Source organism: Babylonia areolata, chromosome 25, assembly GCF_041734735.1.
Source record: "Babylonia areolata isolate BAREFJ2019XMU chromosome 25, ASM4173473v1, whole genome shotgun sequence".
In the NCBI taxonomy this organism is placed as follows: domain Eukaryota; kingdom Metazoa; phylum Mollusca; class Gastropoda; order Neogastropoda; family Buccinidae; genus Babylonia; species Babylonia areolata.
Genome location: NC_134900.1, coordinates 11,423,463 through 11,447,317, shown reverse-complemented (window position 1 = coordinate 11,447,317; position 23,855 = coordinate 11,423,463). Strand labels below are relative to the sequence as shown.

The window sequence follows — 23,855 nt, the reverse complement described above, 5'->3', positions numbered from 1 at the left end:
GTAAATTCCATCAACTAAGAACGCCGCCAGTAACCAAGTGCTGATCGAACAGTTATAGTTTGTTGTTTACGGAACCAGATCAACGCAATGAAAGCCATACTTACTTGGGTGGACAAAGTGGTGGACAGGGATAAAGTTGATCAATGGTATGATTATTACTTTTTATCATAACATAGTTTATGTTCTGACAAAATCATTCATTTTGGTCTCTTCTTCAATCACTGCATTGATCATGGTTTTTTTCAGCGACTGGATCTGCGAACATATGTAATTGTCAAAATTTCCTAATCAGATCATCATAATATTTCTCCAATCACAACTCCTTTACAAGATGAGTTGCTGTCGCATATTTATGTTTAGAAGTATTTTGTCAGTCACAGATCCTGCAATATTGAAGGGTATTTTTCCAACATTGTATTTATCAACCAAAAAAAAAAAAAAAGAAAAAAAAGAAACATATATATCAAGTCACATACTACTGACAGAAATCATAAAGCTGCTTGGCTTTTTCAGTATAAAAATGATGGGCACAACTTGTATGCATATGTATGCATAACACACACACACACACACACACACACACACACACACACACACATTTGTCAGTAATAACCACCATCTTTTGAGTTTGCATTTGAAATATGCTTGAACTAACTTATATCACTCGTCACATTTGAAAGCTGTCACACAAAACTGCATCACCAAAGTAACATACAGATCAAATAATCTTTTGGATGAGACGTAATCATGACCAATAATCTTTATTCTTTCAGTGTGTGGGGAATGTGCTTCAAACCAGATGGCAGTCAGCTGATAGTTGCTGCTGGGAACCGAGTGCTTGTCTATGATGCTAATGATGGAACTATGGTTCAGCCTCTCAAGGGGCACAAAGAGACTGTCTACTGTGTGGCCTACGCCAAGGATGGAAAACGTTTTGCATCAGGTTCAGCAGACAAAAGCGTCATCATTTGGACAAACAAGCTTGAGGGCATTCTGAAGTACACGTAAGACATGTTGATCATGTTGGGGTGTATGATGCTGGCAAGGGTTTGGTCTCTTCTATGTATCATTGGGTGAAACATACATTTCTTCAGCTTTTATCCAGTTTTTATTTGAATTATAATTAAAAGAAATATTTCTGGCTGAAAGGTAATAAGTTGTCAAATACAAGGTAATACTCCTTTAACTCTAGTTGATGTGTATTTTCATTTTCAAGTATCTAAAACTTGTAACAATATCATATCCCCCTCTGTTTATGAGACTTTTATTTCAGACCAAACTTTCATCCATACATTTGATATCAAGGAATTCATTGAAAAGGATTACTTGCTAGATTATTGTTCACAAATGGTAATTTCAATATCTTGGTGTTTTCATTTACAGACACAATGATGCCATACAGTGCTTGTCGTACAACCCAGTGACTCATCAGTTGGCCAGCTGTGCTGTCAGTGATTTTGGTGAGTGTTAGATATAACATATTTGCTTTTAATTTTTGTTGGTGGTTTATTTGCAATTACACGAACAACAACAGTGATGGTTTTGTTGTTGTTTAGTTTTGTGTGTCATTTTCTAGAATGATAGACTGTATAACATTCTGAAATACTATCTTCTCCAGTTGCTAATGCCTCCCTTGTTAAGAAATCTTCTATATTAGACATTACGTATGGAACTTTTAACAGATCATTGTTGCCAAAAATAGCAGCAGCATTTCAGTATTCTGTAAAGCACCATTTCAGAACTGTTGGTTGACTGTGGTGTAACGCGGCTGTGTTCTGTGTAGGTTTGTGGTCCCCAGAACAGAAATCTGTGTCCAAACACAAGGTCAGCAGTCGCATCACCTGCTGCAGCTGGACAAACGATGGACAGTACCTGGCTTTGGGCCTCTACAATGGTCTGGTCAGCATTCGCAACAAGGTGTGTTTGCCTGTGGTTGTTTTGATCCATGTTCAGTCTTTTGTTATTGTATTATATGTCCTTTAAAAAGAAAGCTGTCATTGCTTTATGTCTGTATGTCTGTATTTGAGAGATCTTGTCCGTGTGAGGATCAAATTTACAATAAATTTTAATGGGAACAAAAACCGAATGGGCTGGACACTGAACTTCTTTATGCAGGCTGTGTGATGTCCCTTGTTTGAATGCTAACAGTTCAAAGCTGGTTAAAAGACTTTTGAGATAAGTGTTCGCATATTATGCTTGTGTGTCAATCATCTGCGTATATGTATGTAAGCACATGATTAATGTTTCAGTTTAATAATCAGTATCAGCGTTTGGCAGGTTATAAAACAGGAACATATCCAGCAAACAGCTATGCAAAAGATATTATGACAGTGACATTTAGTGATTTACTGTAAAGCTTGCTTGATATGCAGTCTGTTGTACAGTTAGTCATGGATGTTCTGACTAATGACACTTATCTGTTTGGTTTTCCTGTATTTCATCTCTTTTGTTTTGTCACAGAAACATATAAGTTTACCAAAGGAATGATTCAGCGCTTGTCATTTTTAGAGGCATTTGATTGACTAAGAGCAGACTGGGCAAGACGGGTTGTCATTTCACTGTTAGCTGTGCGAAATTTGGCCAAGCAGAGCAAACCGATAGGCCTAGTTAGCATCAGTTTGACATGGTAAGTATATGTATCACCAAACATGGAGCATAATACAGACTCCTCCTTTTGGTTATATTGTTCAGGCTGGAGAGGAGAAAGTGAAGATTGAGCGACCTCAGGCTGACCTGGCTCCCATTTGGTCTCTTTCCTGGAATCCAAACAAGTGTGTATCCAGTTTGTATTTTGGTATTTGCTTGATTTTGTTTTGTGGACGATCTTCATTCATTTTTTGCCTCTGGAAATCTGAACTTATTCTGGTAAAATGCAAGTCCTTTTTCTTGTACTAATATTACTTTATGCTGTTGTGGAGCAGGAATAATATAATGCATATAATGTAGATCTGGTTTCTCAGTTTGACAACTAAACAAGGTACTGAATCTGTCCATTTGTCCATTTCCCCCCCAGTTTATCAGAAAGTGACCTTAGTGTAGTCTTAATTCTTAAAGCTGGTAATGGAAATTTTTATGTTTTCACGTATATACACAGCATATGTCAACTGTCCAAACAGTTTTGATAAAAGCAGTTTCCAGCACACTTCTCTCTTCATGCTGCAAACCATAGTTGATGTTGCTGATGATGCAAGCAATATTTTATCAAATAGTCTTTGGTGGTGAATATGACAGAAGAGGAATGAGTTCTGGTACATGTTGTTTTGTTTTCACCTTGCTAGGGACGAGCCCTATGATGTGCTGGCAGTGGCTGACTGGGCTCAGCGTATGTCCTTCTACCAGCTGTCAGGAAAACAGGTTGGTCACAGGTGTCAGTCTGTGTGTGTGTCACGGGGAGGGCTTCTTTTCATTGAAATTATAAAAAAAAAGATCATAGCAGAAATGATCTTTTGACAAGGTCAAGGTGATACATATGCTTTGCATACATTGAAAGATCTTCACAAAATACATGTTTGCAGTACAGAAAATTGTAACACAGTTACAAGCTCATCATATCTGTGTGCAATAACAAACAGTCACAAGTGTACTTGTGTTATAAACGTTCATTGCATGTGTATGAGCACACACACGTTTGAACACAAACATACACATATACACGCTCATTACACATGTGTGAGCACGTATCTGCACACACCCAGGTGTACACACACACACACACACACACACATGTACAAGCAAAATGCAGTTGTGCACCACACGACTTCACAAACATAGTTATGCACAAATAGTGCCCGTTTTCCCCTCCCTCCCCCTTCACACACACACACACACGAATGTACACAGAAGTTCAAAACCAAAGTCCACACATCTTTAAACAAGCAATCAATGCACACCTTCCGTTTCAGATCGGGAAAGACAGAGCGCTCGGCTACGACCCCACCTGCCTCAACTGGTTCTCCAAGGGGGAGTATGTGGTGGTAGGGGGCGCCAACAAGCAGTGCACTCTTCACACAAAGGAAGGTGTGAAGCTGGGTGTCGTTGGGGAACAGCTGTCGTGGGTGTGGTGCTGTGCCGTCAAGCCGGACGCCAACTGTGTGGTAAGTGAGGGGAAAGAATGGGAAGTTATGTTATTGATTTAAAGTTTTGCACAAACTCACACACACACACACACTCACACATGCACACACACACACACACACACACACACACACACACAGAACCGGGACGGCAGGGCCCAATCAATGTTTGTTATATTTTCCCCCATCTTATGAGGGCAGGATGAAAAGAAGATTTTTGATTTCCATTTTCCCTTATTGTTTTCCTCCCTTGAAAAAAAAAGTTAATTCATTCTCTCCTTCTCTCTCCATCTCTCTCCCTCTCTCTCCTCCCTTTCTCTCTTTCTCTCTCCCCTCTCTCTTTACATACACACACACACACACACACACAAACTTCAGAAGGAAAATATCTTTTGGATAAAAAAACAAAGTAATAGAATATTGGAAGCTAAAGTGCCGAATGAAAAAAAAAATCACTTAAGACACAAGTATTCAAATTAATGTATTGCTTCATGGGTGTATTTTCTAAAACCAGTCAAACTGAAAAAAATTGTGATAATATTCATCATTGGCATTTTTCTTGAAGTGATCACAGGCGTGAGTTTGCATGTTTGTGTGTACATGTGTGCATGTTTGTGAATGTGTGTGTGTATGTGTGTGATTTCATGCAGCGTTAAAACTGAGGAAGGTTGTAAATCACCATAAGAATGATTTTGTAACCTCTTACCTTACCACTCTACCATTAACACTCAGTCCATTTGAGAACCAAACTAATTGATGGGGGGAAAAATAAAGAAAAGTAAAACTGGGGGTTCAACTGCAGTCCAGACTCATCCTGAATAACAGCCTCCTTCTTCTCGTCTGTCAGATGGAATAACATCCCATACCACAGCCTTCGCCACTGAGCTCACAGACTTGTTTAGACAGTTGTCTGACCTTTTTCGAAACAAAATTCTTGTTTTTTAAATTTGTAGTCGGGTAAGTATTAGGGGGAAATAAAACATTCATTAAGTCCCTTTTGTCATAATTTTGTGGAGGAGGGTGCGGGGGAGGGTGTGTGTGGGGGGGGTGGGGGGGGGGAGTGCACTGGTCATGATCGAAAGAGAACTCAAGACCTTGGAACACACTAGGGGTACTATTCAGATACTGGCCCAACCAAACAAGAGTAGCGGTTCTTTGTTGCTGCTGCCCTACACGCATATTGGGTAGGAAGTAAGTAATGAATAAGAGGCGATCTTCTACTTTTGTAATCTGCGTTGACAGGCGGTGGGGTGCCAGGATGGAACTCTGGCCTTCTATCAGCTCATGTTCAGCACAGTGCATGGCCTGTACAAGGACCGCTACGCCTACAGGGACAACATGACCGATGTGATCATCCAGCACCTCATCACCGACCAGAAAGGTAAGGGTGCACCAGACTGTACAGACTGTGGTAGAACTAAAGAAAGGAAGAAAATGACTTGCAGACTGCTGTAGAATGGAAGAAAGAAGGAATACTTTGCAGACTAATTAATTAATTTTTTTTTTCTTTTTTTTTTTCTCAAGGCCTGACTTAGCGCGTTGGGTTGTGCTGCTGGTCAGGCATCTGCTTGGCAGATGTGGTGTAGCGTATATGGATTTGTCCGAACGCAGTGACGCCTCCTTGAGCTACTGAAACTGCAGACTATGGTTGAACGAAAGAAGGAAGGAAAAAAATTGCAGACTGTGGTAGAACAAAAGAAATAAGGAACAACTGTCTGTTACTGTTAGAACAAAAGAAGGAACGACCTGCTGTGGTGGATCAAAAGAAGGGTAAGGTGGAAGGGAGCTGGAATGGAGGGAGGTGTGTTAAATTCAAAGATAAAAACAAAACAAAACAACCCCAAACCAAAAGGAAATGAATTTTAAGAACTCTTACCCTCTTCTATTCCATACATAGACCCAGCCTTTCCTCCACCTCCACCCTCCCTCCCTGCCCCTAAAAGAAAGGGGGGAAACCCCCCAAAGCAAAAACAGACATCAGTATAAGACAGCAAAACATCTATTTCTTTTTACTTTCTGTTTACTGTATGCAGTCTTCCCCTCCCCTCCCCCTCACCCCCCCCCCTTTTTTTATATCTTTTTGCAGGAATGCTGTGACATTCTGAATTGACTAACATTAACATTCTGTCTTAAAAGAATAGAGTATCAAGTACATCAGTTCTGTGACTGACTATTGAATACTTTCTTATAAATGTGCTGCATGTTATTCTTATTATTGTAATTGAAATGTGCAGTGCGGATCAAGTGTCGAGATCTGGTGAAGAAGATTGCCATCTACAGAAACAGACTGGCGGTATGAACACTCACATTCTGTCTCCTTTCCATTTTTTTTTTTTTTTCGCTTTTGGTCCATCATTGTCTCTTAGATTTCATGTGTCTCTCTGTGTGAAGTTGGATGTGTGTGTGTGTGTGTGTGTTACTTGTGTGTGTATGTGAGTGTGTGTGTGTGTGCATGTTTATGTATATGTGTGTGCTTTCTTGACAGCAGAAAGTGATAAATCTCAGGTTACTTTAACCTTCTTATTCATTTCACTTTTTGTCTGTTGTTTTTGCATTGCATTTTGTTCGAATTAAGACCAGTACATTGGCTTTCAGGCACCAACACTCGGCTTGTATCACAGATTGACATAAGTTTACATTTGGGCCAGCAGCAAAGTGAGAGCTGTATTATCAATGGTTTCTCCAGTCAGTGGGAAATCATTTACAGCTTAAGTCTTTTTTGAAGGACTATGATTCTCAAACTAGGAGGCAAAGTTGCACTGGCTCTTAGTGCTGCAGCCTTGGGTGCTAGTTGGCATCTGGGAACCATCCCAACGCCGACTGTCCTAAAAGCCTCTTCGCCAAGAGAGTGGGGATGTAACCTGGGCAAGACACTCTCCACTATAATCAAATTCTAGCCCAAACAAATGTCGGAACAGCAGTTGCCTTCTCTGCTGTTCTGATGGTCATAGTCGGACACGACTGACTGTCGTATACATTGAAATTGAGTTCAGATTTCCTTCAAAGCTATAAAACCTATTGATGAAACAAGGTTACAAAAAGGCAAAGTTGCCTCACTTAACATTGCCATAATTTTTTTTTTTTTTGGCAGGTGCAACTGCCCGACAGGATTGTTGTCTACGAGCTTTACTCTGATGACATGGCAGACATGCACTACCGCGTCAAGGAAAAGATCAACAAGAAGTTTGAGTGTAATCTGCTGGTGGTCTGCTCCCAGCACATCATTCTGTGCCAGGTGAGGACACATGCACAGCAGGTCAAGGGAGAAATGTGTGCTGCAGGTTGTTACGATGGATCGTGCTTAACCTTTGTCGATGTGTTTAAAGCGTGTCATATGCTTGCATAATCTTTGTGACAGTTTGTGGAGGCGCTGGTTATTCAAAGATGTAATAACTCAGAAAACTTAAGTGTCAAGTGTTTATTTTCTTAATTTATCTTATGACGTTAAAAAGTGGTACAGTGAGCTGGCCTTGTGATTCCATATTTTAAAAAGTGAACAACCATATTGATTTTCATCATGTTGTCATGAATGGTGACGATGAAAGCGATATTACAAAACAAATTTCGCGTTTTCCTTATTCTGCAGGAAAAACGGCTGCAGTGTCTGTCTTTCCAAGGTGTGAAGGAGAGGGAGTGGATCATGGAGTCACTCATCCGTTACATCAAGGTCATCGGTGGTCCGGCAGGGCGAGAGGGGCTGCTGGTTGGGTTGAAAAATGGACAGGTACTGTCTGCTGTTTACCCTGAGCTCATCCACTGTTAAATATCACATCTTGAGGTCATCCACTGTTTGATATCACCTTATATTAGTCATTAAAGAAGCTTCATACTGTTTCCTTCGATAATTTTGCTCTGATAAATCTTCAGATTGCATTTGGACTCCCATTTCTGAAGAAATCAAGTTGACTCTGGAGTCTTTTGCATATCTGAGACCTGTTACTTATTTGTGACAAATCTTACAGTTGCCATTATGCCTTGAATTTTTCCATCAATTTTATTTGAAAAAGAAAGAAAGAAAAAAAGTGCATACTGATGAGAAAATTTGAGATTAGTTCCCCAGAGATTATGACGACTTCACCGACTACAAAATGACCTCTACTGTTTATAAAACATTTATTTCATTTACATTATCAACATCTTTGCTCACTTCTTTCCTGTTGTCATGATCGTCATAGACCCTCCAGGATGCATGCCAGTGTTTATTCAAAACTGGCTTTGATGGTTTAGTAAACAATAGCCTCCCCAACAACTGTCTTTGATGGTTTAGTAAAAGACAGCCCCTAACAACTGGCTTGATGGTTTAGTAAATGATAGCCCCCCAACAACTGGTTTTGATGGTTTAGTAAACAATACCCCCCAACAACTGGCTTTGATGGTTTAGTAAACGACAGCTCCTAACAACTGGCCTTGATGGTTTAGTAAACGATACCCCCCAACAACTGGCTTGATGGTTTAGTAAACGATAGCCCCTAACAACTGGCTTGATGGTTTAGTAAACGATACCCCCCAACAACTGGCTTGATGGTTTAGTAAACGATACCCCCCAACAACTGGCTTGATGGTTTAGTAAACGATAGCCCCCCAACAACTGGCTTGATGGTTTAGTAAACGATAGCCCCCAACAACTGGCTTTGATGGTTTAGTAAACGATAGCCCCCCAACAACTGGCTTTAATGGTTTAGTAAATGATAGCCCCCAACAACTGGCTTTGAGGTTTAGTAAACGATAGCCCCCCAACAACTGGCTTTGATGGTTTAGTAAACGATAGCCCCCCAACAACTGGCTTTGATGGTTTAGTAAACGATACCCCCTAACAACTGGCTTGATGGTTTAGTAAACGATACCCCCTAACAACTGGCTTGATGGTTTAGTAAACGATACCCCCTAACAACTGGCTTTGATGGTTTAGTAAACGATAGCCCCCAACAACTGGCTTGATGGTTTAGTAAACGATAGCCCCCCAACAACTGGCTTGATGGTTTAGTAAACGATAGCCCCCAACAACTGGCTTTGATGGTTTAGTAAATGATAGCCCCCCAACAACTGGCTTTGATGGTTTAGTAAATGATAGCCCCCCAAAAAAACTGGCTTGATGGTTTAGTAAATGATAGCCCCCCAAAAAAACTGGCTTGATGGTTTAGTAAATGACACCTCCAGCAATTGGCTTTTGATGGTTTTTGCAGATCATGAAGATCTTCGCAGACAACCCGTTCCCCATCCTGCTGCTGAAGCAGAACACCTCGGTGCGGTGTCTGGACCTGAGCTGCAGTCGGGGCAAGCTGGCGGTGGTGGACGAGCACAACATCTGTCTGGTGTACGACCTGGCCACCAAAGACCTCCTCTTCCAGGTACCTTTTTGTCAGGGCAGTTCTGAGAGCTGGTGGATGGTGTGTGGTTGTCGGGTCTCTTTTTCTGACCGTCAGGACATGAGGGTTTGTTATAAAGTGTTCTAAAAGAAAAAAACAACAACAAAAAAACAAAGAAAAAAGAATTTTGGAACCACAACTGAAAAAGAGGAAAAAGAGGGTGGTGAATATGTACGCATAAGGGAGGTAATTTACACAAAGGGAGAGAAATAGTCGCAACATTATTTTGTTATTTCGGTAGTAGGCACAGGACAGGGGATCAGACCCCTGCCGGAGTCTGCACCAGTGGGTCACGGTGTTAGATTTAAGGTAATTTTAGGAAACAAATTTCTTTTTAGAAACCACAGCTGATCTGGTACAGGAAAACCTCAGAGATTCTAATGTCTGTTGATGCTGTCAAGATTTTAGAATCGTGATCCAGATCTGACTGGAGTAGAAACATCGTGCGCACACATGCAATCACAAGCACATGCACAGGCACACACACACATACACATGCACACACACAAACACACACACTCTCTGACACACACCCTAAATAATGTTTTTATTACACATACTTAACCATGACCCACGAGTGCAGACTCTGGCAGGGGTCTGATTCCTACACTCTGACACACACCCAAATAGTGTTTTCCTCGAGTATGTGATATATATGTGTGCGAGATATGATACAAGTTTCTTCACTCAGTAGACTTAATACAAATCACTGTTCCACTTGTAGGAACCCAACGCCAACAGTGTAGCCTGGAACACCAGCTATGAAGACATGCTGTGCTTCTCCGGCAATGGAATGCTCAACATCAAGGCCAGCAACTTCCCTGTCCATCAGCAGAAACTGCAGGTACAGCGGACAGAATGTGAACCAGGCTAAAGAGAGTGAGATGCTGAATGACAGACAATTACAATACCATTGTACTGCCTGTTTCCCTGTGTGCATTTGGATGGGAGGGATTGAGTGAAAGGATTTCTCTCCTACACACACATGGCCGAATGGTTAAAGCGTTGGACTTTCAGTCTGAGGGTCCCGGGTTCGAATCACGGTGACGGCGCCTGGTGGGTAAAGGGTGGAGATTTTTCCGATCTCCCAGGTCAACATATGTGCAGACCTGCCAGTGCCTGAACCCCCTTTGTGTGTATGTGCACGCAGAAGATCAAATACGCACGTTAAAGATGCTGTAATCCATGTCAGTGTTCGGTGGGTTATGGAAACAAGAACATACTCAGCATGCACACCCCCGAAAATGGAGTATGGCTGCCTACATGGTGGGGCAATAAACAAAAACGGTCATACACGTAAAATGTCACATGTTTGTCTGAGTGTGTATGTGTGCGTGCTGAAATATGATTGAACGACACAGGAAACAAATGATGAGCGCCCCATGGCAGCCATCAGTCGGCTTTACCCTGGTAGGCAGCCTGTTGAGTAAATGACCCCGTGTTTCTAAAGCACTTAGAGCTTGGTTTCCGACTGAGGATAGGCGCTATATAAGTATCCATATCAATGTGCTGCATGCATGCACGCTTGTGCACCCATGCGCACACACATGCACACGCACAAAGTTTTAGGGTTTTAGCATCTCCACACATCGGACCATCATCAATGACATCAAGGTTCATGATCATTTAGTTCATAGTGTTCCATCAAACCAGCCTAGGTGTAGGAACCTGTAGGTATTTTGCCTGTCAGTTCATTAATGATGGATCCTAAATGATCTTTTCTTTTCCTGCAGGGATTCGTTGGGGATCTTTTGTGATCTCTCTGTCTCTTGTCTTTCTTTCCTGCAGGGATTTTGGTAGTATTTTTCATGTCAGTTCATCAATGATGCATTCTGTGTGATCTTTCCCCTTTTCTGGTCTTTCTTTCTTGCAGGGATTTGTGGTGGTATTTTTCACATTGGTTCCTCAGTGAAGGAACCTGTGTGATCTTTTTCTCTTTTGTCTTTCTTTCCTGCATGGATTTGTGGTGGTGTTTTCCATATCAGTTGATCAGTGATGGAACCTGTGTGATCTGTCTTTTTCTTGTCTTTCTTTCCTGCAGGGATTTGTGGTGGTGTTTTCCGTGTCAGTTGATCAGTGATGGAACCTGTGTGATCTTTCTTTTTCTTGTCTTTCTTTCCTGCAGGGATTTGTGGTGGTGTTTTCCGTGTCAGTTGATCAGTGATGGAACCTGTGTGATCTTTCTTTTTCTTGTCTTTCTTTCCTGCAGGGATTTGTGGTGGTGTTTTCCGTGTGATCTTTCTTTTTCTTGTCTTTCTTTCCTGCAGGGATTTGTGGTGGTGTTTTCCGTGTCAGTTGATCAGTGATGGAACCTGCGTGATCTTTCTTTTTCTTGTCTTTCTTTCTTGCAGGGATTTGTGGTGGTGTTTTCCGTGTCAGTTCATCAGTGATGGAACCTGTGTGATCTGTCTTTTTCTTGTCTTTCTTTCTTGCAGGGATTTGTGGTGGTGTTTTCCGTGTCAGTTGATCAGTGATGGAACCTGTGTGATCTTTCTTTTTCTTGTCTTTCTTTCCTGCAGGGATTTGTGGTGGTGTTTTCCGTGTCAGTTGATCAGTGATGGAACCTGCGTGATCTTTCTTTTTCTTGTCTGTCTTTCTTGCAGGGATTTGTAGTGGTGTTTTCCATGTCAGTTCATCAGTGATGGAACCTGTGTGATCTTTCTTTTTCTTGTCTTTCTTTCCTGCAGGGATTTGTGGTGGTGTTTTCCATTCCATGTCAGTTCATCAATGCAGAGATTTGTGTTGGTGATTTCCACACCAGTTCATCAATGATGGATCCTTTTTGATCTTTCTCTCTCTCTACTTCTCTTTCTGCTGTCCTACAGGGAATTGTGGGGGTATTGTCCACACCAGTTCGTCAGTGATGGATCCTGTGTTTATTTTTCTCTCTCATGTCTTTCTTTCCTGCAGGGATTCGTGGTGGGCTTCACGGGTTCCAAGATCTTCTGCCTGCATGTGTACGCCATGTCTTCTGTGGATGTGCCCCAGTCAGCCCCCATGTACCAGTACTTGGAGAAGAAGATGTTCAGGTTAGTTTGGTTTAGGCAGTGTCTGTAGGAAAGGCTGTTTGCTTTGTTTTGTTGTGTGTGTGTGTGTGTCTTCTTCAGTTTAACGTCTTTCCACTTGAAGTGATATTAGTGTGTGTGTGTATGTGTGCGTGCATATGTGTGTGCATGTGTGTGTGTATGTGTGTGTGTGTGTGTGTAGTAGTAGTAGTAGTCTTCAGTTTAACGTCATTCCATTATAAGTCATATCAGACGGATGTGTGTGTGTGTGTGTGTATGGTTGAGTATGGTTAGTAATTTTCAGGCCTGGCTGTTTGTGAATGGGTGATTGCACTGAGACTAAATTTACTTAGAGAAATGAGCTATTCAAATGCCATCCATTATTCTCTTCATCTTCATTTGTTGGCTGCAACTCCCATGTTCACTGGGCTTGTACGTGTGTGACTGTTTTTTTTCCCTCCACCATGTAGGAAGTCATACTCCGTTTTTGGGGGAGTAGGGGGGTCCATTATCATTATTATCATTATCATGTCCACAGAGATGCCTACCAGATCGCCTGCCTGGGGGTGACAGAAGGAGACTGGGAAGCTCTGGCCCACGAGGCCCTGGAAGGGTTGGACTTCGAGACCGCCAAGAAGGCCTTCATCCGCATCCGGGACTTGCGCTACTTGGAGCTGATTCACACCATCGAGGCAAGTCGAGCCAAGCAGTTAAAAGGTTGTGGGTCAAAAGGTCCCGTAGCCTTTTAAGAGCCATCATGGGGCCGGTGAATTCATATCCACTGTGTGTCTAGGGCTTAGCTTCAGGAAGGCGGGGCCCAATCCTCTCCTTCCACCAGCAGTGGTTTTCATAAAAGCAGCAGTTACTGACTACAAATTCAGATCAGATACAAAACATGAGTGTCAAAGAATCGATAGACAGACAGAAATACGAAAAAAAAAAACTTAGCCGTATGCAGAGCACAGGATGAGGAGTCAAGATAGCTGCCGGAAAAAGAGGGCGCTCATCAGGGATGCACAGGGGAGGTAACCTACTTCGGACGTAGCTACTTTCGTTTTCTGCGCATAGGCGGGTAGTAGTTTGCACAGGACAGGAATCAGACTCCTGCCGGAGTCTGCACTGGTGGGTCACGGTAAGTATGTTACTTAAACGTAATTTTAGGAAGAAAATTTCCTTTTCGGACGATGCAAATTAAAAAATTTCTGTAATAAAAATTCTGGTGTTATTTCTCTTTATTAGACAAAACAGCATCCTTTTTTTTTTTGTATGACTGTACCAGTACAAACAGTTCTCATGAAAAGTGAATGCCATTCTGTGTCACTTCTAATACCAAGCTCTGATGTAAGAAGCATGCCATGTTTTGCTGCAGGAAAGGAAGAAACGAGGGGAGACAGACAACGTGGTGTTCCTGGCTGATGTCTACAGCTACCAGGGCAAGTTCCACGAGGCGGCCAAGCTGTACAAGAAGGCTAACAGTGAGCAGAAGGCCCTCAACATGTACACAGACCTGCGCATGTTCGAGTACGCCAAGGTGCGTGGGGGAGAACACAAGCCTGGGAGGACTTTTGCAATTGTGGTGACAAATGATCGGCATGTGCCGTAGAAAATACAGCGCAGTTTGAACGCTTTAGTTCCAGAGACTGGTCTTTCATCAAGCTGCATATCACATCTGCTTGTTTCCACCATTACCTCCATCTTTAAGTTCAGTGGGCTGCTGTCAAGATGTAGCATAAGTTTCAGTTTCAGTTTCAGTAGCTCAAGGAGGCGTCACTGCGTTCGGACAAAACCATATACGCTACACCACATCTGCCAAGCAGATGCCTGACCAGCAGCGTAACCCAACGCACTTAGTCAGGCCTTGAGAAAAAAAAGGAAAGAAAAAAAAGGGGAATAAATAATAGATAAGCTTACATAGATAAATAAATAAATAATAATTATAATATAGAAAAAGGTAGTAGTAATAATAATTAAAAAAAAAGGCAACAATGATGATAAATAAGCAAATAAATGTAAAACATGAAGACATGTAGCATAAACCACATGTCACATACAACCTGCCTACAGTACCAAGAAGACTGGACGCTTCAAGACAGCGTTAATCAGTAAACGATAGTGTTAATCAGTAAATAATAACAATCAGCCTCTCAAAACAGATTTTGACTTTGTTACAGGTAAGCATCGTGTGTAAGCCTTGCTGGTAAACGTATGAAGGCTGCTGCGACCGAGGGTCAGTGTTAAAACAAAACCAAAAAAAAATCAAAATGCTTTCAAAAATATTTCCAAACTGTTCCCCAAAACATGTTGAGAAGGGTGTTGGCACCTCTCACTCTGTTTCCACAGGAGTTCATTGGCTCCGGAGACCCTCAGGACAAGAAGCTGCTGATGACCAAGCAGGCTGACTGGGCCAAGAGCAGCAACGAACCCAAGGCAGCCGCCGAGATGTACATCTCCGCCGGGGAGTATGTCAAGGCCATCGACATCATCGGTGACAACGGCTGGCCCGACATGTGAGTGGCTGTTACGTCAGCTGCAGTGCATTCTGTGTTTTTTGTTTGTTTGTTGATGTTGTCGTTGTGTGTGGAGAAGAGAAATACGGCTCATTTTCCTGAACTTAAAAGATTCATTTAATTACACATACTTAACCGTGACCCAACTAGTGCAGACTCCGGCAGGGGTCTGACATTCCTGCCTGTGCAAACTACTATCCGCCTATGCGGAGAAAACGAAACTACGGCCGATAACCTCCCGGAAGTAGGTAACCTCCCCTTTGTCCCGCTGGCTAGCGCCCTCTTTTTCCAGCAGCCATTATGACTCCTGTTCCTGTGCTCTCCATACAGTTAAGTTTTTTCGTATTTTCTGTCTGTCTGTCGATTCTCTGGCGTTCTTGTTTTTTTGTCAAATTTTGTCTCGAACCAGGTCACATAATTATACGGTTCGATTGGGATATCGGGCTAAAATTAAGGCTCGATCCAAATCGATTCGCGGACACTCTGGGCTCTCTATTTCTGGCCCTCTCAACAACACCAACCCGACGCCTCCCCCACTTCCTTCGCTTCCTCCGGTCAAAACTATTGTTGTCAAACATATTGCTGCATAAGCACACAGAAGGGAGGCAGGTAAATGTTCTACGGAAGGTCACTTGCCGCAGCAGCAGATTTCAGTTTTTTCAACCTGAGTGGAGTAGTAGTACTTTGCATAGAACAGGAATCAGACCCCTATATCTGTCTCTTTTTTTTATGCTTTCATTGTGGATGCTTTTCATATTTGCCAGAAACAAGTCAGTCATACTGAAAGATTCCTTTGAAGAGACAGAACATTTTTCCAAATGACAATTAGTTTTAGGCATGTCTGTCCTAAATAATAATTCCTATACATGTCTCTTAATACTTCTTCTTCTTCTTCTGCTGTGTTCGTGGGCTGTAACTCCCACGTTCACTCGTATGTACACGAGTGGGCTTTTACGTGTATGACCGTTTTTACCCCGCCATGTAGGCAGCCATACTCCGTTTTCGGGGGTGTGCATGCTGGGTATGTTCTTGTTTCCATAACCCACCGAACGCTGACATGGATTACAGGATCTTTAACGTGCGTATTTGATCTTCTGCTTGCATATACACACGAAGGGGGTTCAGGCACTAGCAGGTCTGCACATATGTTGACCTGGGGGATCATAAAAATCTCCACCCTTCACCCACCAGGCGCCGTCACCGTGATTCGAACCCGGGACCCTCAGATTGACAGTCCAACGCTTTAACCACTCGGCTATTGCGCCCGTCGTCTTAATACATTTCAATAAGGTTTATGCTTTCCTAAACAATAAGTTTTATGCTTGTCTTTCCTAAATATTAAGTTTTATACATATCTTTCCAAAACAATAATGTTTTATAAAAACATGATCTTCCTAAATGATGATAATCAATATAAAAAAAGTGTTACGCATGTCTTCCCTAAATAATAGAAATTATGCATGTCTTTCTTCTTCTTCTTCTGTGTTCGTGGGCTGCAACTCCCACATTCACTCATATGTGCATGAGTGGGCTTTTACGTGTATGACCGTTTTTACCTCACCATGTAGGCAGCCATACTCCATTTTCGGGGGTGCATGTCTTTCTGAATCAGTTTTATGGATGTCTAAAGAGGGCGCTAGTCAGGGATGCACAGGGGAGGTAACCTACTTTGGGAGGTTATCGGCCGTAGCTACTTTCGTTTTCTCTGCATAGGTGGGTAGTAGTTTGCACAGGACAGGAATCAGACCCTTGCTGGAGTCTGCACTAGTTGGGTCACGGTAAGTATGTTATTTAAACGCAATTTTAGATAGAAAATTTCCTTTTAGGAAGAACATTTCTTGTATGGATGTCTAAACAAAATAACAACAACACTGCAACTACTAATAACTGCTATTACTGATAAAACGTTTTGATGCCCATCTTTGCCAAAACACCACCACCACACCCCCCTACAGAGCGTGCTGCTGCCTTGTACTGTTGGTTGTCAGGATGATGGACCTGGCCCGCAAGCTGGACAAGGCAGATCGGGAGGCCCTGGGTCAGTGCGCCAAGCACCTGGCGCGCATGGAGCAGTTTGGCTTCGCCGCCGAGGTCTACACCAAGATGGGCGACATGAAGTCCCTCATCGCCATGCGGGTGGAGGCCAAGCACTGGGAAGATGTCAGTTTTCGGGCAGGGGCCGGGGGGTGGGGGAGCCGGGGGGTGGGGGAGCCGGGGGGGTGGGGGGTTGGGGGGGTGGGCCCTCTCTCTCTAGTGATTGGAGAGAAATTTTCTGTTGTGTATTTTTGTTGTGTTGTATTGTATTGTTTGTGTTGTATTGCATTGTTTTGAATTGTATCATACTTACGCTACATATGATTTCTTGGGATGGGGTGGCTGTCACCAGGGAGAGAATTCTTTTGCCATTGTCCGGGTCTATCCTTTTTGTTCTTTTTTTTTTTTTTTTTTTTTTTTAATAGAAATTAATTTATTGATATTGACACTTCTTAATTTTAATAATAATAATAATAATTTTAATAGAAATTAATAATAATAATAATTTATATAGTACCTTATTTTTGATTGATTGATATGGATACTTATATAGCTTACATTCCTTTAGATATATGCTCAAATTCTCAAAAGTAATAATAATAATAATAATAATGGTATTTATATAGCGCTGGATCTTGTGCAGAGACAAATCAAAGCACTTTCGCACCAGTCATTCACACGCATGCATAACTCTAATACTGTAGAAACTAAAGACAAGAAAGGGCAGGCAAGGGAGGCTATTTTGGGAAGAGGTGGGTTTTAAGGCCAGACTTGAAAGAGCTGAGTGTGGAGACTTGACGAAGCGAAAAAGGAAGTTCATTCCAATCACAAGGTCCAGAAACAGAGAAAGAACGGCGGCCAACAGTTGAGTGTTTGAAGTAGCAAACTTCTTTCTGTTTTGTATCAGATCCTTTTCCGCCATTGAGTTCTCAACAACTAAGATTTGACTCTCATAATTTAGTGGGCAGTGTTATGTACAGAAATACAACCATGAGAAATTGGTCGACTTGGTACAAAATACAAACTTGCCAAAGACACAATCTAGACAGAAGACAGTGATATGTACAGAAATACAAATACAAGAAACTTTGTTGACTTGGTAAAATACAGACATTTCTCTTCAGACTTGCCAAAGAAACAGTCAACACAGAAGACAGTGATTATTACAGAAATAAAAATACGAGAACTTTGTTGACTTGGTAGAAAATTACAAACATTTTTTCTTCAGACAAAGAAAGAAATCAACACAGAAGACATGCAGGTGGAGTGATGGCCTAGAGGTAATGCGTTCACCTAGGAAGCGAGAGAATCTGAGCGTGCTGGTTCGAATCACAGCTCAGCTGAGTGGTGGTCTGGACGCTAGTCATTCGGATGAGGTGATAAACCGACGTCCCGTGTGCAGCATGCACTTAGCGCATGTAAAAGAACCCATGGCAATAAAAGGGTTGTTCCTGGCAAAATTTTGTAGAAAAATCCACTTTGATAGGAAAAACTAATAAAACTGCATGCAGGAAAAAAATACAAAAAAATGGGTGGCGTTGCAGTGTAGCGACGCGCTCTCCCTGGGGAGAGCAGCCTGGATTTCACACAGAGAAATCTGTTGTGATAAAAAGAAATACAAATACAAAATACAATTTAGTTACACATACTTAACCGTGAATTGTGACTTGTGTGTTTGTGCGTCATGTGGCTGTGTGTATGTATGCCTGTATGCGTGTGTGTTTGCTGTGCAGGCGTTCACTCTGGTGGAGAAACACCCTGAGCACAAGGAAGATGTGTACGTGCCCTACGCCCAGTGGCTGGCTGAGAACGACCGCTTTGAAGAAGCGCAGCAAGGTGGGTCTGTCTGTTCGTACCACATGTGGGGTTAAAGTCAGGCAGCTCCCTTCAAAAAAAAAAAAAAAAAAAAAGGGGGGGGGGGGGGGGGAGATGTGATGTACCATGTACGGATCAGTTTGTATGCTTTGACTCCTTTGTGAAACTGAAACTTATAGCATGTGATTTTACTTGTTTTATTGCTTGGATAGTTGGATTGGAATGTGCAGTGTGTGTGTGTGTGTGTGTGTGTGTGACTGCGTGTGTGTGAGCGTGTGTGTGTGTGTGTGTATGTGTGTGTGTGTGGGTGTGTGAGTGTGTGTGTGTGAGCATGTGTGTGTGAGTGTGTGTGTGTGTGTGACTGCGTGTGTGTGTGTGTGTGTGTGAGTGTGTGGAGGGAGTGAAGAAGGGCACAGGGGTGTGGGCTGGACCCAGGATCAGAAGCTTGTATTTGTTGTGTGGGCACAGCAGTATGTTGCATTGTAGTAACTTGTGTTGAGGATAATTGAATAGCACTCAGGGTGACAGAATTGACAGAAGATAATTGAATAGCACTCAGGGTGACAGAATTGACAGAGAATAATTTGTTAACCCTGAGGGTGACAGAACCAATAGAAACAGAAAAAAAATCTGATAACACTCGGGTGACTGAAACTAAGGAAGGAAAAAAATGAATGAAAGAAAACAATCAGGTAAACACTCAGGGTGACTGTATAATGAGAGAAAAATCTGCCAACACTTAGCGAGATGAAATCAATGAGAGAAAAATGTGGTTGCACTCAGTGTGACTGAATGATAAGAGGAATATTTGATAACACACAGCATGACTGAATTAATGAGAGAAAAATGTGATAGAACATGACTGATTTAATGAGAGAAAAATCCGATAGAACATGACTGATTTAACGAGAGAAAAATCAGGTAACCCTCAGCGTCACAGAACTGATGAGACAGCATCTGATCTTCTTCTTCTGCGTTCACTCGTATGCACACGAGTGGGCTTTTACGTGTATGACCGTTTTTACCCCGCCATGTAGGCAGCCATACTCCGTTTTCGGGGGTGTGCATGCTGGGTATGTTCTTGCTTCCATAACCCACCGAACGCTGACATGGATTACAGGATCTTTAACGTGAGTATTTGATCTTCTGCTTGCATATACACACGAAGGGGGTTCAGGCACTAGCAGGTCTGCACATATGTTGACCTGGGAGATCGTAAAAATCTCCACCCTTTACCCACCAGGCGCCGTCACCGTGATTCGAACCCGGGACCCTCAGATTGACAGTCCAACGCTTTAACCACTTGGCTATTGCGCCCATCTAGCATCTGATAACACACAGGGTGGCAGAAGTAACAGACAATAATCTTATATGTCAGGGTGACAGAAATAATACATAATAATCTGATAACACTAAAGGTGACTGAACTGTCACTGTCAACTGTCACTTGTCCTGAAACCTTTTTTTGGTGGTTGGGGGGTGCTGCATTGTTGAAAGGCATCACAACACTGTCCGTCTCTGGTGGTCGGCGGGATATGGCCTGAGTTTTTGGCAAAGCTCTTCCTGTCACAGGTTCTCCTCTGCTGCTGGTAACCATATAACCCCAGAACTTCCTGCCGCATGTGGGGAGTAAACCCCAAGAAGAAAATCCTTTCTTCTGCGTTCACTCGCATGCACACGAGTGGGCTTTTACGTGTATGACCGTTTTTACCCCGCCATGTAGGCAGCCATACTCCGGTTTCGGGGGTGTGCATGCTGGGTATGTTCTTGTTTCCATAACCCACCGAACGCTGACATGGATTACAGGATCTTTAACATGCGTATTTGATCTTCTGCTTGCATATACACACGAAGGGGGCTCAGGCACTAGCAGGTCTGCACATATGTTGACCTGGGAGATCGTAAAAATCTCCACCCTTTACCCACCAGGCGCTGTCACCGTGATTCGAACCCGAGACCCTCAGATTGACAGTCCAACGCTTTAACCACTCGGCTATTGCGCCCGTCAGAAGAAAATCTGACCTGGAGGGGGATGGGTTCTGCCAGGTTTTACGTGCCCAAAGACACGCTGTTCGACTGAACTGAGGAGAGAAAAAAATGTGGTAACACTGGGCATGACGTGTATTTTCCCTGCCAGCCTTCCACAAGGCAGGCCTGCAGGAGGAGGCGGTCAAAGTGCTGGAACAGCTGACCGTCAACGCAGTGGTGGAGAACCGCTTTGACGACGCCGGCTACTACTTCTGGAAACTGTCCATGCAGTGCCTGGATATTGCCAGAGGTGTGTGTGTGTGTGTGTGTGTGTGTGTGTGTGTGTGTGTGCTGCCTGCTGCTGTTGTATGCTTGCTGTGTATATGTTAATCATCATTATCATCATCACAGTGATTTATAATGAAAATGAAGATTATAACGATGTTTATTTAGAAAGCAAAACATCAAATGATTTTGCTCCAAGCACTTTACAATGAATCTGTTCTGAAAAGTGTGTGTATTGAGTACATTGCATGTAACAAACTATATATGTATACATACAAACATACATGCACACACAAACATACATATGGTGGGAAAACAATGCTCTTGGGTTGTAAGCATATGCACTGACACGATTCCTGTTTTATTTTTTGTTTTGTTGGTGGTTTGGTGGTTGGTGGTTGTTTTTTTACTTTGGGACTGAATTGGTTTGAGTATGCAATAAAAATACAGTAAGTATTCTTTAACTCTCTCCATACGAACGGCGAAAGAGACAATGTTAACAGCGTTTCATCCCAATTACCATCATCAAAATATTGCAAGCGGAACACTCTTACACTGAAGAGGTGAATGTTGACAAAGACTACCACAGTTCTGACGACGGAAGCTAAAGGTTGGGTCATTCAGACACCCACTGGACATCCGAGGGGTCTGTGTAGAGGAGAAGAGAGGACTGGCCGTACTGAGTGAGTTAATTGTTGAACTTTGTTTCTTGTCCCTCGGACGTTTTTCGTGTGTTTTCAAAATAAGCACAGTGTTGTTATTGGTTTAAGCAGAGGAGTCCAAGAAGAAGGAGGAGATGTTACAGAAGTTCCACGACTTCCAGACCAAAGCAGAGACTTACTACATTTACCACACCATCTACAGACATGTGGTAAGCTCACCGGTCATTTTCTGTCTGCTGGTCTGTCCTTAGCTTTTTTTTTTTCCTTTCTGTGTCTGTTTGCCCTTTTTTTTTTCTTTTTTTGTCTCTTTTTCTTGATTTTTTTTGCTCTTAAATGTTAAAAGACATTGAAGAAAGATTCACTTTATTGACTCACTTGTGTAAACAAAGTGAGTCTATGTTTTAACCCGGTGTTCGGTTGTCTGTGTGTGTGTGTGTGTCTGCCTTGGGTTCGTTGCTGCTCTTGGGCCAGTCAGCCTGCTTGGTCATCAGCAGCTGCTTGTCCTGAGGGTCTCCGGAGCCAATGAACTCCTGTGGAAACAAGAGTGAGAGGTGCCAACACCCTTCTCAACATGTTTTGGGGGAACAGTTTGGAAATATTTTTGAAAGCATTTTGATTATTGACTCACTTGTGTAAACAAAGTGAGTCTATGTTTTAACCCGGTGTTCGGTTGTCTGTGTGTCTGTGTCTGTGTGTCCGTGGTAAACTTTAACATTGACATTTTCTCTGCAAATACTTTGTCAATTGACACCAAATTAGGCATAAAAATAGGAAAAATTCAGTTCTTTCCAGTCATCTTGTTTAAAACAATATTGCACCTCTGGGATGGGCACAAAAAAACAAAAAATGAAGCCTAATTATATGCAAACTGCATTTACTGTTATATTTATATTTTTTGTATTCTCTAAACTTGGCACTTTGATCTGATATTCTGACCCAACAACAAGAGCAGTCATTATTATCATTTTTTGTTCAAACAGGAACTTCTTTTGCTAAGCATGGAATTTTTATTTATTTTGCAAACGTTTTGGTGCAGAGTGTAAAGAAGGGAAATTACTCTGTAATTCATGCTAGGGGACTTAATTTATCACAAGTGAGTCTTGAAGGCCTTGCCTCTCTTGTTTTTCTTTTTTGTCTCTTTTTCTTGATTTTTTTTTTTTTGCTGTTAAATGTTAAAAGACATTGAAGTAAGATTCACTTTACTCACTTATGTATGGGCCTCCATACCATGAATGATTCAGAGACCCAACATGATTTAAGTGCATAGACAACAGAATATTGAAGTTGTCTTGTAATTGTGCTGCACTGACAGAAACCAAAGTCTGTGCAGTAGTATGTGAACAGGGTTCTTGCAGAAACCCTGAAAAAGTCATTGGAAAAAAAATTGATGTGGCCTTTTCCACAAGGTTTGAAAAGTACTGGCAAACTAGAAATGGAATGTTGGTCTTATTGGTCCCGGAAAAGTCCACATTTTTGTGTATATTTTTTTAAACATTTTTTTAATTCCATTTTGGTAGGTTGACATTTTACAACAACAACAGCATCTTAATGGACATTTATAAAGAAGAAAAAACAAACAAAGAACAAAAAAAACAAAAAACAAAAAACAAACAAACACCATAAATACTCAGATAGAAACAGTCAAGCAGCTGGATTATACACTGGTTGGTTATCATCATGGAGTATTATCATTCATTTCTTAAGATCTTACACAAGCTGTCAAGGAATACAAACTGTCAAGTATCTTAGAACACGTTCACAGAAAGTGAACACCTCAATCATTTCTTATGAATATCAATAAAAAGAAAATAAATATGGGTGGTTAATTTTCGTTAATCATGAACAGGTTACTAATCATTTGTGATCAATAATTTGTAAGGCAGCCATCTGGCAGAGAAAATGGTATTTTTGTGTATATTTTGTGTTCTTTTGCTTGTGAAGAAGATCTGCTGCTGTAAGTTTTTGAAAGAGAAAAGAATCACGGGGTCGTGGTTATGTGTCAGGAGGTAATGGAAAAGTCAGGTGGCTGGTGTTTGGGGATGGGGTGGGAGTGAATTATGGAAGTTAACTCATCTGTTAGGAACCCTGTGTGATTTCTTCTCTGTCAGTAATGATCCTTTTTTTTTCATACGTTTTTTGT

At 42.0% G+C, this 23,855-nt stretch overlaps 1 protein-coding gene across 1 annotated transcript in view; it reads left to right on the top strand.

The window, feature by feature from the left end:
* Window positions 1-23,855, top strand: part of LOC143299636 (intraflagellar transport protein 122 homolog) — a 40,513-nt gene continuing 16,658 nt past the window's right edge. The window contains exons 1-21 of the mRNA XM_076612936.1: window positions 1-146; window positions 774-1,004; window positions 1,384-1,460; window positions 1,784-1,917; window positions 2,692-2,771; window positions 3,279-3,354; window positions 3,903-4,094; window positions 5,316-5,454; window positions 6,308-6,366; window positions 7,165-7,308; window positions 7,660-7,797; window positions 9,257-9,421; window positions 10,164-10,283; window positions 12,350-12,468; window positions 12,983-13,136; window positions 13,814-13,975; window positions 14,785-14,951; window positions 16,940-17,111; window positions 18,719-18,821; window positions 20,938-21,078; window positions 21,827-21,924. Of these exons, the coding sequence (XP_076469051.1) occupies window positions 88-146; window positions 774-1,004; window positions 1,384-1,460; window positions 1,784-1,917; window positions 2,692-2,771; window positions 3,279-3,354; window positions 3,903-4,094; window positions 5,316-5,454; window positions 6,308-6,366; window positions 7,165-7,308; window positions 7,660-7,797; window positions 9,257-9,421; window positions 10,164-10,283; window positions 12,350-12,468; window positions 12,983-13,136; window positions 13,814-13,975; window positions 14,785-14,951; window positions 16,940-17,111; window positions 18,719-18,821; window positions 20,938-21,078; window positions 21,827-21,924 (2,730 nt within the window). The 5' untranslated portion in view covers window positions 1-87. The remainder of the gene's footprint in view (window positions 147-773; window positions 1,005-1,383; window positions 1,461-1,783; window positions 1,918-2,691; window positions 2,772-3,278; window positions 3,355-3,902; window positions 4,095-5,315; window positions 5,455-6,307; window positions 6,367-7,164; window positions 7,309-7,659; window positions 7,798-9,256; window positions 9,422-10,163; window positions 10,284-12,349; window positions 12,469-12,982; window positions 13,137-13,813; window positions 13,976-14,784; window positions 14,952-16,939; window positions 17,112-18,718; window positions 18,822-20,937; window positions 21,079-21,826; window positions 21,925-23,855) is intronic.